This window comes from Equus asinus, chromosome 15, assembly GCF_041296235.1.
Source record: "Equus asinus isolate D_3611 breed Donkey chromosome 15, EquAss-T2T_v2, whole genome shotgun sequence".
Classification (NCBI taxonomy): Eukaryota; Metazoa; Chordata; class Mammalia; order Perissodactyla; family Equidae; genus Equus; species Equus asinus.
In genome coordinates this window covers 19,970,265-19,988,022 of record NC_091804.1, presented here as the reverse complement: position 1 = coordinate 19,988,022, position 17,758 = coordinate 19,970,265, and the positions used below count along the sequence as shown (strand labels likewise).

General features: G+C 51.1%; 1 protein-coding gene across 1 annotated transcript; it reads right to left on the bottom strand.

Annotated features, from left to right (window-relative positions):
- Positions 1–3,801: 3,801 nt before the first annotated feature.
- Positions 3,802–14,189, bottom strand: DDRGK1 (DDRGK domain containing 1). The gene is made up of 9 exons (XM_014861875.3): positions 14,012–14,189; positions 12,578–12,784; positions 11,232–11,344; positions 10,890–10,991; positions 8,115–8,237; positions 7,706–7,744; positions 5,057–5,113; positions 4,479–4,527; positions 3,802–4,098 (listed from the first exon to the last, which is right to left on the bottom strand). Exons 1-9 carry the CDS (start codon positions 14,097–14,099, stop codon positions 3,932–3,934), a joined length of 945 nt encoding a protein of 314 aa, XP_014717361.1. The 5' UTR covers positions 14,100–14,189; the 3' UTR covers positions 3,802–3,931.
- Between the last annotated feature and the right edge of the window lie 3,569 nt (positions 14,190–17,758).

Here is a 17,758-nt window from a genome sequence, read left to right as displayed (position 1 = left end):
GAGAAGCAAACATCAACATGTATCAAACCACGAGGAGTGGAGGACTACTGTGAAACTTTTGCTTCAGTTATCTGTACGAATGCACACACACATAGAGCGTACTGCGTCTTTAATGTAAAATGGATCTCTTACTAAGAGATACTGTCAGAAAGTTTGAAAAACACAGCCTTAGTGGAATAGTCATCTCCAATATAGGGGTAGGGGCTTGGGACTGGAGGTATCTGGGACATGCACTCGTGAAGGCTTCCAGTCATACTCTGGACCAGCACTACAGGGAAGTGGAGGGTATGGAGGGAGGAAATGATGGAGTAATGACCACTTGTAGGATACAATGTTAGCAAAGAGGGTTTAAGAACTGAGTTACTGATTCAAAATGCTAATTAATTAAACATCCCCCCCTTCAGCAAATACAGCCCAAATCTCTGGGCTAAGCATTCATCACCCTTCCCAGCCAGGTCCCAACCTCCCTTTCCACTCTCTCTCTCCTTTGCCCCTGCCTTTCTTCCACCCAACACTCCATGCCCCTCAGTGAACCACAAGCTTTGACGTTCTCCGCACCTGTCCTCCCCTCAGCCTGGAAGGCCTCTCCTTGTGAGCCGCTGGTCCCTTTTTTAAAAATTTATTACGGCATTTGGCCACGCACCTGCTGCTTAGATGACTGGTGGTCTCCCTGTTAGAGTGGTACCACTGCCCTTGCCTCCACTGTGGATGGGGCCATGGTTTCTTATTGTAGCTTCCTGGGGTGCTTAGCATCCTGCCTCTTACTCAGCAGGCTCTCTATAAATGGCGAGTGTTTTTTAAAACACACTTTAGATGTATTTAAATAATTTTTTTGTGTTACAAACATCCAACATGCATGCTGCACTGGTGTCACCGTGGCAGCCTGGGGGAGCCACTGAATTGTGGAGAGAGTGAAGTGACTACTGGTGCCCTCACATGTCCACTTTTTGCAGCCCCTCTTCTGAGGCTTAGCTTGAGCCAAGGATAGAGGAGGCCATCTAGGGCTCATTGTCTTTAAGCTTTTATGGGAAATTTTAAACATGTATAAAAACAGATGAGTATAACCTCCGTGTACCCATTATCTAGTTTTAATAATTTTTCAACTCATGGCCAATTTTGTAAATAACCATTTTTGAAAAGACAAGTTGTATTATACAGCTCTCCAACTACAGACTTGTCAATAATAGGCCGTGAAGGTCCATAAAAAACAGGAGTGTGATAGAACCAAACCGAACCAGACCGACCTCTGCAGGGAGCAAGTGGTATTAAAATAGACCTCTTGGGCTGGGCTGTGAAGACAAGGCCTCCAGAACAAGCATATCAGGCATTTTGTAACTTGGGAGTTACAAAAATCAAAACTTATCTGACTGGCTGGAGCCAAGTCTAGAGTTTCTGATGGAGGAGGAAAATCTGACTATGAAAGAGGGGCCACACAATGGGAAAAGGACTCAGATAGGGTCACAGTAAAGTCCTGCTCCCTCACTCTGAATCATCATCTTCCAGTCAGATCTACATCCTCAGGCACCTGAGACAGTCACCCTCGTGCTCCAGGATAAGCGAAAACTGTACCCTCATGATGAAATAAAAATAGAGCCAGTGAATAAGCAAATGTAAATCCATGGTATTGAAATGTTTATCATCAATTTTAGTATTACATGTACAGATCAGTAATGTAATCATTATGATACTATGTGTGTCTGGTCTAGTTTTTAAGGTGTAAAAGCATGGGGGCTGGCCCTGTGGCCGAGTGGTTAAGTTTGTGTGCTCCGCTTTGGTGGCCCAAGGTTTCGCTGGTTCAGATCCTGGGCGCGGACATGGCACTGCTCGTCAGGCCATGCTGAGGCGGTGTCCCACATGCCACAACTAGAAGGACCCACAACTAAAAATATATACAACTATGTACCAGGGGGCTTTGGGGAGAAAAAGGAGAAATAAAATCTTAAAAAAAAATAATAAGGTGTAAAAGCATTTAAAATAATTTCATATATTAAATGTGGGACTTTAAATGCTTAGACATATTAAGTAATAAACATTTAAATGCTCAAAAAATTGCAAGCTGTTAAACTTGTAAGTTTTCATTTATTTGTTGTGAAAGCGGTTTGTACATATTTAGAAAAATGTTAATCACTTACTACCTGAAGAACTGTTCATTTGATAAATCTATTAGTAGCTCGATTACTAAATAATGCGGAAAGGGTCACAGGATTCTCTCACCACACTAAACCGTTGGGACATAAAGAATCTTAGAAGGCTTCTGGGATGTGAGGAAGGAATGTGCCTGTCCCCACTCCTGGGTGGGCAGTGTCTTGAGGGTGGAGTGACGGGACTGTGGCTGAGGAGGGTTGAAGGAAAGGACAGAAGAGACCCAGAGCTGCTGTGTTGCTCTGTGAGAAGCCCCGTCCAGTGTGGAGTTTAATTATTTGCAATGTCATGGCCTGCCTCTCCCCTCCACCCCCACCTCCCTTCACTGGCTCTCAACCTTGGCTGCACACTGGAATCTCCCGATGCTCCCTGAGTCCCATCCCCAGAGACTCTGACTGAACTGTCTGGGGTGCAGCCTGGCACAAGACTGTTGAAAACTCCCCAGGTGATTCTAATGAGCAACCAGGGCTGAGAACACTGTTCCAACTGTAAGCCATCTACTTTTCCCTTTGTAATTTTATGTTTCTATCTCATACTGTGGGTACCTATGTCTGTTTCTTCCCTTTCCTACTAGACTCTGGGCTCCCAGATGACCTTCCAAACAATGCATGCGGCCCTTTCCAGCTCCAGGTGACTCCAAGTGCCCACTGCTGATAGAAGTAGCAGAGTCACACCTTACTTTGAATTTAGGTTCTATAGTTAATGCTTATGGCAACAAATGAGTCAAAACCACACTGGACAACCCCTCAGGAAGGCTCCGCCCCAGAGCCTGATGTCCTGTCTTCCCATCACCATCCACATAGACAGCTTCCTTCTGGGCTGGAACAGAAAGCTGCCTCCTCCACCAGGCACCCGAGGTAGTAGGTGGATTACGCTCAGGGGCCACCTTGCATAAAAAATACACATTTAAGCACATGCCTCACCCTTAGCACAGCAGGATGCTCACACCATGAACAGCCCACAGGAACTAGAGTGACTGACCCTACAGGAGACACACGCCTCCCATCTCTCACCCACTCCCAAGCATATGGTCCTGACATCCACCAGTGGGTGGAATCACCCACACTATTTAAACATTTTGTCAAGGATGTAGAGCTGAATCCATGTGATGCAATGTATGAAGCAATGTGCCTCCACTGCACAATTCTATCCAGCTCAAGCAGGTGCTCCCCTTCCTTCTACCTGCCCCACAAGCAGCTGGCCCAGCCTCTCTCCCCTCCTGACCTCCCTTTCCTCCCTCTTAAAGGCTGCCATTCCCTAGGACTCTATCCTTGGCACTTTTCCTTAACTATTCTCCCTAAGCGCTCTCAGCCCTCCTTAGGACTCCTGAATCCATACAAAAAACAGCAAGACCTCCCTCCCCCATTAGGGGAGATGTGGCCCAAGAGTTTTTCCACTTTTGCGGTAGCCACAGCAGGGAGAGAGAGAAGGACCTCACCCAGGCCTTGGGGGCTGGGTTTGCAGGGAACATAGGAAGACAGAAAGTGCTCAATATTTTTCTGAGTGAATGAGTGCATGATAAGAATGGAACTTCCATCTGCCTCTAAAGGACCACACCCCCCCCCCGCCCCCCCAGATATATTCTCAGGTTCAGATTTCACCTGCTTATCTGGGATCCCAGGCCAGGCCTTCTGCCACACCAAGCCACACCACGCTGAGCAGTGCTCACAGGCCTTTAATCTAGAACAGCCTGGCCATACTCCATCACAGCCCCAGGATGGTAGGGAGGAATAAAGATGTATGGCCATGTAGGCTGTGCCAACTCCGAGTCCAAGAGGGAAGGACTAGGTCAGGCTGGGGCCTGGGCAGGGGCCTCCCGGCCCCAGGAGATGAGGGAGTTGCTGGCCTGGGCAAGCTCGGCGATGGACACCCGACCTCGCTGTCGGATGAAGTTAGCCACAGCAACCAGTTCCTCTGGGGTTATGTAGATGAACTTGCCCCGGTCGTCAATCACACCTGTGGGGATACACAGGTTGCAGGGCTGAGCCTTCCTGGGCCCTCCCAACCTGACCTGACATTGCCTGCCGGCCCACCCACCCATTCAAAAGTGGCTCAGAGCTCTCCTGGACTGCTTGCCTGCCTGGCCTTTCCTGGCTGCATCCATTCCTGGCCAGGTGAATCAAATCTGGCTTTCTTGCCTGTCGTCATCATCTGAAGCCAACCCCAGGCCTCAGCACGTCCTCCTTGTGACCATGTCCCCCTGCTAGTGCCCTCATTGCACACCCCTCCCTCCACCCAGGGTGGTCGCCCTGCCTCTGCAACAAGTCCCTGCAGCCCCCTGTGGCTAGATACTCCCCAGGGCCGGGGCCTGTAGTGATTGATTCTCATCCTCTCACCTGTCAGAGTCCCCTCAGCCAGCAGGTCCTGGATGCGGTTTATGGTGTCCTATGGGGAGAACAATTTTCAGAGCAGAAAGGGACGCTGCCATCCCCAGAAAAGGCACCTGCATCCTCCCTCCCACCACAGCCAAATATCTTCCTCTCCCTCTCATGGCTGCCCCCCATGGTGACTCCATGCTTCCTTTGGAGGGGCCTAGGGGAGAAGGGACTCTGGTCTGGGGGCCCTGCAAGACCCCCAAGAGAGGCTCTCTTCCAACCACAAAAGGAGGGATGGTGACATTTGGCTGTGAAGGCTGGTGCAGCCTGTTTGCAAGACAGTTGTCAAGGTAACTGGATTTGGGCTGCTTCGGTTACAAGGGCTGCTGGAGTGATGGGGTTTGGACTTGTTTCTTTTCCTCCCTGCCTGTTCTTCCATCTAGAAGAGAGGCAGGACTCCTGCGGTGCCCAGAGACTCCTACACTCTACTCACTCTTGGTTGGGGGCATCAAGACTCTATCTCTAGGGCAGGCCTCCTCTGACAGCCACACAGACCTCGTGGCCACACTCCACATAACTGGCCACCTTCCAGGGCTTACCTGAGTCCGCAGGCCCACTTGGGAAGCCAGGTCTTCCAAGAGCACAACCTTGGACTGCTACAAAGAGAGGGAGGGAAGGGAGAGAGCCTGAGTATGGGCAAATCCCTCTCCGCACTGGAACCCTCTGACATGTACATCCTGATCTGATCTGGGTGGCTGGATAAACACTGAGCAGATTCCTATGGGAGAGCCTTGCTCCCCTCACACTCACTCACACATGCTCACAATCACCCATATATAAAGATACACACACTCATAAACTCTCTTATTCTCCTGTTTGTAGGGAGGGATCTCCCCATCTCACCCGCCCCACAAGCCCCGTCCTGGACTGGGGACGGCCTGAGACAGACACACATGTGGAGAGCCAAGCACACCTGCCACCTTCTCCTCTGCATCCAGCCATATCTTTTTAACATCATGGACAGGTTGGAAGCACCACAGAGATGTAGGGAGCGGGTGCAGCCACTGAAAGCTATTTTAAAAGACTGTCACCAGGATTTGTGTTTCCTGAAGACGTGCTAGGACAAAGTGCTGAGGTGTAGGGGATGCAATGGTGAAAAAGACATAGCGCCTGCCCTTGAGCTCGCAGTCCAGCTGGGGAGGCAGGCGAGAACAGGGACAAGGAGAGAGCAGATAAAAGGCCCCAACAAGCCAGGGTCTCAGCAGAGGCAAGACGGCTCATTCCTGACTCCTCTTTGCTCACCGCTCCCCCGCCTGGAGACCCCCACAACCCTGACACACCCACACTTCTTCACCCATCCTCTTCACACCATCTGAGACACTGAGCCCACCCTTAAAATAACTACCGCTAACACTGCTCGGTGCTTTCCACGCATGGCCATGTTTCATGTGCTTCCCTCATATCCTCAGTAGCAACTTTAGTTCCTGGGCGTGCAGCTGAGGGTCCACTGCTGGGTCCCACACGTGCATCTGCCCCCGCCTCCCCCACAGACAGATAGCATGTGACTTGAGAGAAGGCAGCCTTTTGCATTTTTGTGAATCTTCCATAGCAAATGAGCTGCAAGAGGAGTGACACGGTGACACCTCCCCAGCTGCAGATGGCATGTGACTGTTCAAAACGCCAAAGTGAATGTGCAAGCGGGGAGGCAAGTGAGCGGCAGTTGGGCCAGGGGGTGGGCAAGCACAAGGTGACCTGGCCAGCTGGCCTCTATCTACAAAGCAGGGAGCCGGCACTGGGCTCTTAGTGACAGCTCAAAGTGGAAACATGGAGTCACCCCAGATGGTCCCTGCAGACCTGGCCTGAGGGGCTGCTGGGGCCAAGTGTGTTTGGAAAAATAAACAAACCCAGCTGTTGTCAGAAAAGGGAGTGGACCAACAGGAGCAAGCCAGCCTTATGCTTCACATAAACTCCGCTGGGCACAGAAACATGCCTCCGGTTCTGAAACCCTAAGATGAAAGGGTCCATCCCCTTGGGGCCAGGAGGAAAGAGTGTGGGCTGAATTTCAGAAGTCCTCCTTCTCCCTGCAGACAGCAGCTCTGGGACAATCGGTCAGCACAGGCTAGAAAGACCTCTAAGCTCCAGAAGAGCTTGAAGAACCCCTAGAGAACGGCACTTCCAAAGAGCCACTGAAAGGGAGGGCTGGAACTGCCCTGGGAACCTTGTCCCAGGTCTCTGCAGAGGAGAGGGGGAGCTGACGCTGAGGGAGGAGGGCTCCCTGAAGAAGGGACTCAGGACCACGTTGCTGCCCACTGGGTAGGTGTGGACAGTGAGTTCCAAACAGCAGCAGGACTGTGTGAGAGATGTCCTGCCTGGGGCTGCAGCCCTCACTCAAGAGTGCCAGGGTGAAGAAGGGGCTCCATCAGAGGTGAATGGTCACAGCCTGAGGGAACAGAACCCTCTGGAAGCTCCCTCTCAGGAACCTCCAGCAGCCCCTCACTGCTAGGAGGTGTCTAAACCCTGCCCTCTTTCAGAAGACGTCAGGGGAGGATTATGCAAGCCCTGGCTTCTTGGCACCCCCTAGTACCACCCCCACCACCACCCCCGCTCCCTCTGCATTCCTTCCCTCAGCCGCCTCTGCACCTCTGAGTTGCACTTGAAAACCTCTCCCCTCGTCGCATCCTTCGTGGGAGAGGAGAAGTTGCTTAGCAGCAAAGCAGAGCAGGATGTGCTTATGCAACCTGGAGCAGCATCCAGGCAGCCTGTGCCACGGCTGCAGACAGAAGGGGACACACCTGCTGCCCCATCCTAGACTCCAAAGGAAACAGTATCCTGTTCCCCCCGGAAGACCCAAGTTCCGGGTCAGGAACACATGGCAGGGGACACTTGTTTCAACTCAGTGGAGCCTCAGTGAGGCAGAACTGACAGAAAACACATGGGAAGAAACTTGGAAACACAGTGACTCAGTGAGCGTGGGGTCTGAAGAGCAGGGAAACTGTCAAACCCAGAGTGTGAGGAAGTGATCAAAGGCTTGCGCCTCCCACACAGACCAGGTCCTTCTCTACCTTTGGAGGCAGAGGAGAAAGGACTCTCCCGGCCAGGACCCCAACAATTCAGCCTCTCTTGGCCTCCCTGCCCACTCCTGCATGAGCACAGCCCCTGCTCAGGTCTGCTCCCTCTAGGAGAATGCACACAACACGCACACGCGAGGCAGGGAGCTGACACTCAGGCTCTACTCTGCAGCTTCTTACCTTAATGTAGTTGATGAACTCTGTCAGGAAGCTGTGGGACTAGAGGAGCAGAGAAATCAGGGTGAGTGTCCCCTTTGCAGCGGGCACCCCTATCCACCTGCCCACCTGAGTGTCACCTGCCTGCTGTCTGTGTCCCCACCCAACCATCTGCATGTGCCACTGGCCCACTTGCCTGCCTGAGCAGCAGAACCTCCCATGTTGAGGGTTTCAGAGGCACCACTTCTCCTGAGGACAAGGCCTCTGGCTGCTAGAGGCTGCTGGTCCTGATGCCTATCTGCCTCTCACTGCCTGACTAGGGAGGCAGGTGAGGAGCAGCAGGGTGTCTGGGATGGGGTGGCCGGCCTTGGGTCTGATACAGGCCTCGTCGTGGTGGGCGCAGGGAGGGGTTTCCCAGGGGCGACAGACCCACCTGTTCCTCAGTCATGGTCTCGCCCACACCCTCCTCTTCCACCACAAAGGCCTCCTTCAGTTTCAGGTACTCCTCATGTTCCCGCTGGGCCTGCTCCTCCCGGGCCTTCCTCTCGTCCTCTTCCTGTAGACACAGAGGAGGCAAAAGTCAGGTATTTTGGGGTGGGCATCCATCCCATCCCTGCTCCAGTCTCTGCTGCCTGCAAAGGGCACCCAGGCATAGAGCCCGGCCTTTTCTCAGGGACAGAGCTCCTTCAAGAGCCCATCTCCCTGGCCCCAAAGTGGAAAGGCAGGCAGAGGCCCCTCTTCTTGTCAATTCCATCACCTCCCAGACAGATGCTGCTCAGCTCCCTTCTCAAAAATCCTGCCATGACCCCACCCCACAATATCTTCCAGTCACCCCCACCTTCTCCCTCCCTTGTCATGTCCAAACTTCATGAACAGACCCCCAGGTTCCATTTCCTCACCATCTATTCACCCCTCTAGCCCACTGCAATCTCGCTTCTGATGCTCAGCTCCACCAAAAACACGATTCCTGCTACAGTCTCACCCATGCCCTCCATCCCACTAAATCCAAGGGAGGGGTATCAGGCCTCACATCCCTGTCCTCTTAGCTGTTGGGCAGAGCTGACCATCCCCTCTTCCCTTCCTGGGCTTCCAGACCCCACCCTCTCCTGCATTTCTTCCTGCTCCTTAGGCCATTCTTCCCACCTCCTCCATCACTCAGCCCTGTCCCTTCTCTCTCCTTCACTCTTTTTCTGGCCACCTCACCATGCCCACAGCATCAAAATTGTCTCTTTGTCAGTGACTGCCACAGTTGTATCCCTGCCCAAATCTCTCCTCCCAAACACACGCCTGCCCATGTGACACACCCACTAGGCCATCTTACAGGCAGCTCAAACTGAATTTGTCCCAGAAAGATCCTGTGATCTACTCCCCACACATCTGGTCCTCCTCCTGGGTCCCTGCTCAGTGAATCACACAGCCACCTGGCCAGCTGCTCTGGTCAGAAATGAGGTCTAATCTACCACTTCTATCTTTAACTTCTGGAAAACTCAGTTCGTGCATGTTGCTCCATCACCACCACCACGACCTAGTGCAACAGTCCCCACAACCCAACTCATTTTCCAGAGCTCTCAGAAAGATCTTTTTAAAACATGAAGCTAAAGCTGCAACAGAGAATATACAAGATGAGCCTGGAGCATCTTGCAGTGCCAAAAAGTAAGAAAGCACTCAAAAAACAAAATAATGAGTGTATGTCAAAGGTACACAGGAGCCAACTGAAAGAGCTTCCAATGGCCAAAGCAGGAACAATCGAAGCAACAAAACAAATAAGACAGTATTGAATTATAACACAAAGCACAAAATAAATATCCATAAGTCCAAGTAGATATAAATAAACGACTGAATCTATAAACAGAGAAGAGATAAATCTCCTGTACAAAAGAATTCCAAATGTTTTCTGTAGATACTCTCCACTCGCTGAGGTGGAGCGTAACTCCCCACCTCTTCAGTGTGGGCTGTGCACGTCGACTGGTTTCCAAAGAGTATGGGAAGGGGGAGGAACATTGCAGTGGAGGAATCCAGCAAACGCCACCTCAGCTAGGTGATCAAGGTGTACATCACTAGCGGTAAGTCAAGTTGATAAGGTGTACCCTTGATATGCTATATTGAGAATGGCATTGCACCTGTGGTATTCCTCCCAGAAATCCACGACCCAAATCTAACCATGAGAAAAACATCTGCCAAACACAACCTGAGAGACATTCTACAAAACTTGCCCAAGACGCCTCAAAATTGTCAAGATCAAAAGCAAGGAAAGTCTGAGAAACCATCACAACCCAGAGGAGCCTAAGGAAACCTGACAACTAACTATAATGTGGTATCCTGGAAAAGAAAAAGGATAGTGGGGTAAACTAACGAAATGTGAAGAAGGTGTGGAGTTTAGTTAATAATAATAATGTATCAAATTAGCAGTTGTGAGAAATATACCACAGTAAAGGAAGATGTTAATAATAGGGGAAACTGAGTGCAGGGGAGAAGAGCCCCAGGATATTTAAGGTACATCAGGTAGGATCAATCTTCAGAAAGGTGAAAAAACTCTCTCCACAAATGCCTCCTCTCTGCTGTGTTCTGGCCCATCCCCCAGCACCCACAGCAGGCTTTCTACCATCCAGTGTCCCTGGATAACACAGTCAGTTAGAAGCCAAGGGCGCTAGGCTATGAGGTCTTCCCAAGTAGGGCAGCCCTGGCTCTCACCTTATATACACCAGCTCTTTGGGACATTCCCTTTCTCGGGTACCTAGTTCTCAGGAGGAAGGAAGCACCTGGCAAACAAATGCTCATTAACTACCTTTACTGCAGTGGCCCCCATTTCCTGAATGTCTCCTCTATGCTAGGCCCTAAACAGAACCTAGTTCAGGTAAGATCTAGCATCCCTCACAATGACCCTTATCAGCCTCAAGGCTCAGGATCCAGACGCCCCCTTACTCTATGACCCTCCTCTATCTTGTGTACCCTGCTCTAGCCACTCTAACCATTTGAAAAACCAACGTTTTTCAAATACTCCAGGTATGTTCAATAAATCACAGGCACAAAAATCCCCATCTCAGGCTCTGCTTTCCAGCAGCAGCTTTACACAGGCTGCGCTTAGAGCACAGGGACCAGATAAACCGGGGCCTCCCCTGCGCCTGGTCCATGGCCCATCTCTTCGGTTGGAGGTGTTGGGAAGCAAGGCTGCCTGGCGTCAGAAGTCCGGATCAGGGGTTTACCTCACCTTCTGTTTCTCCTCCAGGCGAAGCCGCTCCTCCTCCTTCTTCCACTCTGCCTCACGCTGGGACTCCAGGCGTTTCCGCTCCTCACGCTCAGCCTCCTCTGCCTGAAGAGAGGCCTTCATAGGGAACACATCCCCACCCCCAGCTGGAGCTTGCCCACCTCCCAAACAGGCCAAAGCAGACAACGCCTGAGCCAGGCCACGGACCAAGGCTGCAGGAGACAGGCAAACAGCAAACCCGAACCCAGTGTGCAAGGAGCCTCGAGGGGAGTGTCTGCCATAGGGGACAGGGAAGGCAGGGCCCTTTCTCACTTCCCAGAACTGCACCCCATCCCTCCTGCTTGCCTCACGCTGGGCTTTACGCGCTTGTTTCTCCTCCAGCTTCCGCAGTTTCTTGGCTCCAATTTTTCCTGATGAGTGAGTTTCTGTTGGCTTCTCGATGCCTTCTTCCTCCTGGGCTGAGTATGGTCAGGGAAAGACATTTCAGGTCCTGTCCAGAGAGGACCACTGATGATGGATCCACTTTACCCCTTGTCCTTCTCCTCATGGGGGGATCCCCTTCCACCCACCTGCAAATTTTATGAGGTCAGCTCTGTCCTCCAGAGGCATCTGCCATGAACGCAGAAATTCACCCTCTGGGTGTGTGTGTTAGGGATAGGGGAGGGGTGAGGCAACCATGCGGCAAGGGAACAAATGATAACTTTAGATGCTGCATAGCCATAAAAAGGGAAGTGCCAGGTTCTAATATATGACTGTATGAAAATCACATGCAGGACTGTTTGGGCTTGCAGAGTTCTCTGGTTTCTGTCTCTGAGCCAAGCCTCCAGGGAAGCATGGCCCCATGGGGCTACTTATCTGTGTCAAATCTGAAATCATGCTCACTGTGATCTGGAACTGCTGAGGGTTCTGGGCTCTGCCCCTGGCCAGGGTTTTGCCATTGTCCCACCAGACCCAGGGCAAAAAGACAGCCCAAACCCCAGGACTACCCCAGGAGCTACTAAAAGTTAAAGACCCACTGATGCCTAGCAGCAAGGATGTCTGACTCTAAGTCCGAGATGGAGGGATGGCCCAACAGAAGGCCTCTTTTTTGAGCCAAAGGGGCTAGTTCCCAAGGGTATAAGGGCAAAACCCCCAAATGCCTCCTCCTCAGGCTCAAGCCAGCTGCTGAGTAGCAAAGAAAAGAGATTCTTTCTCACAATCCTAAGAGCTCTGTTGGTTTCCCTGCACCACGGATATGGAGGCCTCTGTCAACACAATGTCTCTATCTTCAAACGCTGCTTCTAGGGTTACAGATAAGCCTTCTCCAGGAACTGGAGATGCTCTTGGCCAGGCACTCTGGCCCTAGGGTGAGGCCCTCAGGCAATGAGTGTACCCATACCAGGAAAGATGCTGGGACATAAGGAAGGGACTGAGAAACTCTCTAGGACAATCTGAAGACCCTTACGCTCCTGCTTGGACACTGAGAGCCAACATGAAGGAAGAGGGGGTTGGTCCAGAGGAATAGGGGCCAAGGTCCAGAACTGCTGGTCCCCAGGACCAAAGGATGGTCCCAAGTCTCCCCCTACTCCATCCTATGGCTCCCAGATATCCCTCCCACACCGTGGCTTGACACCTGACTCTTCCACCCAGTTTTGGGGGTCCTCTCACCTCCTAACCCAGCCCCCTTCCCTACCAGGTTGGGCTCCTCTCACCTGGAATGATGGCCTCCTCCTCGTTCTCATCCACCTCTGACCAGGCCACGCGCTGGGCTCGACGCTGGGCCTGCAGGCGGCTGCCCAGGTCCCTCCGGCGCCGGGGCCTGCCCCCAGCTCTCTGCTCCTCGGGCTCCAGGGGCCGAGGCTGGGCCACTTGGCCTGCTACTATTGGCTCCTCTTCATTATTCAGTGGCTCTTGGCCAGCTGTAGGGAAGAGAGGAACCACGATGCTGTCCAGCAGCCCAATCCACCTGATGGCAGGGGAGCAGCATCCTGGAAGCCTTACCCTCTTCCACTTGACTACCTCCAGGCTTCCGCTGCCCACAGCACAAAGCCCCAGCTTCCAAGACCATAGTGGCCTTTACAACCCAGACCCACACCTTGGTCCTATGCAGCAAGATCATCTCTTCCCTCCTGCCTGTGTCAATACCTTTCTCTCCCCTCAAGGCCCCCACCTTTCCAGTAGGCCTGTCAGGAGACTACCACCCTGCAAGATGGAGCTGAAGCTCTACCTCCTCCAGGAAGACCACCCTGACCTCTCCAGATCTCATCTGAAGGCCCACTGCAGTACAGCATTTATTTCTTGCCTGACACCACCTGCCATAGTTTTACCTGGCACCTCAGAGAGCACACCTGAGGTCTGAATCTCTCTTCCTAGGAAGATCTGTTGGCTTACCTCAGCTTCTCTCTCCCCTGCCCCTGGAGCATGCAGGTGCTCTGAAGTAGCTTGTGGGCCCAAGAGGGGAAGAGACATACACATAAACCCATATGCTGACAAGAAATGGGGGCGGCGACGGGGAGAGGATGACAGGTATGTCTGTTCTGTGCCCTGGCCGATGACATGGCCTTCCGGTCGGGGTGGAGAACAGGGTGGAGGATGCATGGCCGCATAGCTGCTGTCCTTGACAGGTAAGGAGAGAGTTTCAGGGTGTCTCCGGGAGCTGCGTCCTGCTCTCTCCAGCTCGTGGGTAGGCAGAAGACACTCAGGTGCCCCCTTCTCGGCCCTGGCTCTGGAGTCAGCCTGGCGGGGATGGAAAACCCCTGCGGCCTCTTCAGTGAGCGCAGAGCGGGATCGTCCCGATGAGGGACGGGAGTGTGTCCGCCAGGGCCGGGCCCCTTTGGGTCTGGAGGTCGGGAGTGCTAGGGGGCGAGGAGAGGGATAGGACGAGGCTGTCTTTTGGGGCGGGGAGAAAGGTGTAGAGGCGCTGCCCGCCGGCCACGGGCTGGGTTCTAGCACTGCATCTCCCCGCCAGACCCGTCGCGCATGCGCGCGGCCTGCATGACGCGCAGCTCGCTGCCCGGCGCCGGGATCCTCGTCAGCCCCGCCAGGCATGCCAGCGCATGCGCAGGAGCTGCAGCGCGACGGCCTACAAAAGCTCAAGAGGCCAGAGAACCAGGCCCCATGGGCCCCGGCGCGGTGGCATCTCTTACCTGCTGCCGCCCGGCCCCGCCTGCGAGTCAGGAAAAGGATAAGGCCGACAAGCAGAGCCGCCGCCACTAAGTACACCACGGGGGCCATCGTGACGACGGCTTCCAGGGGGAACGAGCGCGTCCGCTCTAAGCCCCGGGATCTCCCAGGCCCCGCCCACGCCACTAAGGCCCCTCCCGTTTCCCATCTTAGACTCCGCCCACCACTCGGAGCCCCGCCCAGGTCGCACACGTCACAGGCCTTAATTTTTTAGTTTAAAATGAAGTTGGGGGTCGTAAAAAACCATAATGTTAAGTGGAAATTATTGCAAGTAGTTATGTCAGCATGGCAACATTTATGTATGTTTTAAGAGCACTAAAAAATACCACATAGTGTTTATGGAAACATATGTGGAAAAACTACAAAAAGATGCTTAGAAATGATACGCACCAACTTCAGGACAGCAGTCTCCTCTGGGGAGAGAGATGGAATGCATGGAATTAAGAGCAGAGCTTTGCCTGTATCTGTGACATTTGATTTCTTTAAAAAAGGAGAGGGAGAGACCAAGTCTTCTATTTAAATAAATTGTGATATACTTTTGTACTCGGATCTGCAATTTTATACCTATTTAAAAATAAAATTAGCTTTATTAGGTTGTACAAGAATTAGTTATCCAATTTTCCATAGTGAACACTCAGAATTTAAATGCCCACAGGGAATTTAAATTTTCCTTTAATTCTTAAGAATCTATTTTAAAAACTGGGGACAAATTATACCTGAATCAAGTTGCTTATTAAGAAACGAGAGGATGTAAACTCAAGGTTTTTTAAAAAGCAAATAACAACTACTGGGAATTTGCTATTACAGTATTATGAAGCTTTTTAGATGTGATAACATAACTAAAGATTGCTGGCCCAATGGTGTGTGTGTGTGTGTGTGAAGACTTGAAAAAATATGGCAACGTGTCAACATCTTAATACCTGTTAAATTGGAATGGTGGGAACTTTAGCATCTATTTTATTATTTTCTGTAAGTTTAGAATATTTTATAATTTATATTTTTAAATTTTACACAAGCAAAAAGGGCAGCATAGATAAAATAAAAATAGCAAGTGTTGATAATTGTTAAGGTTGGGTGATGGGTAAATAGGGGCTCTTATACTGCTCTTTTCTCTATAAGTTGACATTTTTGTGAAGTTTGAAATTTTCCATAATAAAAACTTTTATTAAAAAGTAAAAGATGAAAGGCCAGCTCCAGTGGCTGTTTGTTTGGTGTGGTTAAGTTTGGTGTGTTTGGTGTGGTTAAGTTTGGTGTGTTTGGTGTGGTTAAGTTTGGTGTGCTCCAGTTCGGTGGCCTAGGTTTGATTCCTAGGCACACATCAGTGGCCACGCTGTGGTGGCAACCCACATACAAAATAGAGGAAAATTGGCAACAGATGTTAGCTCAGGGTGAATCTTCCTCAGCAAAAAAAGAGTAAAAATTAAGACTTTATACATTTTTCTGCTTAATTTGCACGTGCACAGAATGTTGTCTGGAAGGGTAAAACAAAAAACTGTCATTAGAGATAACTCTTCCTTGCTGCCTCAAACAGTTTACATCATTTTTATAGCTTTCATATGGAGTTCTCAGAGTCCTGGACCCCAAGTATGTCACTTAAGGTTTGTGGACAGACTGGAGGGGGTGGAATATAGCAGGGAGAACAACAGTGAGAGAGCTGCTGCCCTGGTTTAAGAAAGAACAGAATAGAGGGGCCAGCCCAGTGGCGCAGTAGTTAAGTGCACACGTTCTGCTTCAGCGGCCCAGGGTTTGCAGGTTCGGATCCTGGGTGCGGACATGGCACCGCTTGGCAAGCCATGCTGTGGTAGGCGTCCCACATATAAAGTAGAGCAAGATGGGCACGGATGTTAGCTCAGGGCCAGTCTTCCTCAGCAAAAAGAGGATTGGTGGCAGATGTTAGCTCAGGGCTGATCTTCCCCAAAAAGAAAAAGAACAGAATAGGGCTGGATTCATGACAGTAGCAGTTAGGGTTGAGAGGAGAGGACTGATTCAAGAACTATTTCAGAGGTAGAGCCGATAGGACCTGACAAGCTCCTTTGAGGGCAAGAATCACCCTTCTTCGCCTAACTGGGTTTTCCCCACAATTGAGGGGAGTGCACTTCCAGAGATTTCCTGTTGTAGACCTTGCTAAAGGGGATAAAAACTTACTTATTTTAATTCTAGCATAGTCTATTTAATGAATGCATGACTAATATAATCCCCTTCCTTTTTGTTCAGAGCAACTACAACTTCACTATCTCTTTGTATGTTGGCTCATCAGTTAAGCAAACCAATCAAACATTTTTGTTGTCGTTCTGTTGTTGCCTGAAGAGGATTCTGTCACTTGCAACCAACAGGCCTGACTAAAGATCATACATACACAAACTTTTGCATACAATTTTGGGTATTCACCTATCTCCTCCCTTCCCCCAAGGCCTTCAGATTTAGAGTGTGGTCTATCTAAAACAAACATACATTCACAATACTCCCTGTTTAATAACACTTTGTGGGCTCCCACAGTTTGCTGTGTGACTGATCAGCCTCCCCAACCTAGGTAGCTCTCTCAGCATCCAGGGCACCCAGGGTCCTTGCACTGGCCATAGCATTTGATACTTGTCTGTGGAACACCAGCTGCCTATACCCAGCCTGTCGCAAGCTGCCTAGCCTAAGGCTGTCGCTGAAGCTTTCAACAGCCAGGTCAGCTTTGCTGAGGGCTACCTCCTCTGACCCTCCACCTCCCTACAGATGATTTCATGAAGAAGGAAGACATGAAACAGGGAGGGCTACCCGCTCCCTGAACCTAACCCACTACTTCCCAGATCAACTCCAAGGAACCTCACAAACAGCATCGTGGAAAGGTCACTGAACAGGAAACTTCAGAACCTGCCCCAGGACACAGTAATGCCTGTGCAATACTCCCATTATCTAAGGTCACTGAGAAAGGTTTTTAGAGAGCTTGAAATTTCTGGATGTTCTCTGAGGACAAATTCTGGGGTCTAAAAAAAATTCATCAAGATTATCAGAGGTCAGTAACATTAAGCAAAATAACTCATCGAGGCACTGATAGACCTCCAGACTTCTGCTACTCCTCTGACAAGACTCGCCACACCAGGAGTAGAGCTGGCCCTAAATCTCCTTTGCTTTTAACCCTTGGTTGCTGAGTCCCTGGAGGAGGGAGACAGGTGGCTTGCCCAATGAGGGTGTCAGCAGTTGATCAAGGCCTGTTGCACAGGTGGGTCTGCTAGAGCATTTTCTACTCTTCACCGTGTTCGGGATGCAAAGATCTGGCTGAGATGGTGGATACGGACAAGGGATGATGGATTTGAGAGGCTGGAGGGATGAGGGAATGAGGGAGTTGAAATATTGAAGTCCGGAGCCTGGGAGATGGATGAAAAGACCGGGCTTGCTTTAGGCGATGCCAAGTCTAAAATCACAGTCAAGAGATCAGAGCTGGTGGGGAAAGAGAACTAAGGAAGCGGGACCGAAGGTGAGGTCAGCAAAAAGACACAGGCTTGGGAGCCCTTGCCCAGTAGGAAACAACAGTTCTGAGAGACCTTGGAGTTGCCCGCAGAGCAGGCGAATCGCCCAGAACATGGGCCTGCAGCTGATCGCGGGCCTCCGTGTAGGGACAAGGGGGTTCTTTGCTTCCCTCGGGGCCCCCGTCCCAGAGAGGGGCGACAGCGGGGGTAGGGCGGGTGATTGGAATGGTCTCTTCCGGTGCTTGAAGAGAGGGT

Bases quoted from the DNA above. Each gene is read 5' to 3' on its own strand.
- DDRGK1 (XM_014861875.3), bottom strand. From the start codon at position 14,099: ATGGCCCCCGTGGTGTACTTAGTGGCGGCGGCTCTGCTTGTCGGCCTT. The intron at 7,745-8,114 runs GTGGGTCTGTCG...CTGCTCCTCTAG, and splicing joins AGACCATGACTGAGGAACAG to TCCCACAGCTTCCTGACAGA. The intron at 4,528-5,056 runs GTAAGCCCTGGA...TTCTCCCCATAG, and splicing joins AAGTGGGCCTGCGGACTCAG to GACACCATAAACCGCATCCA.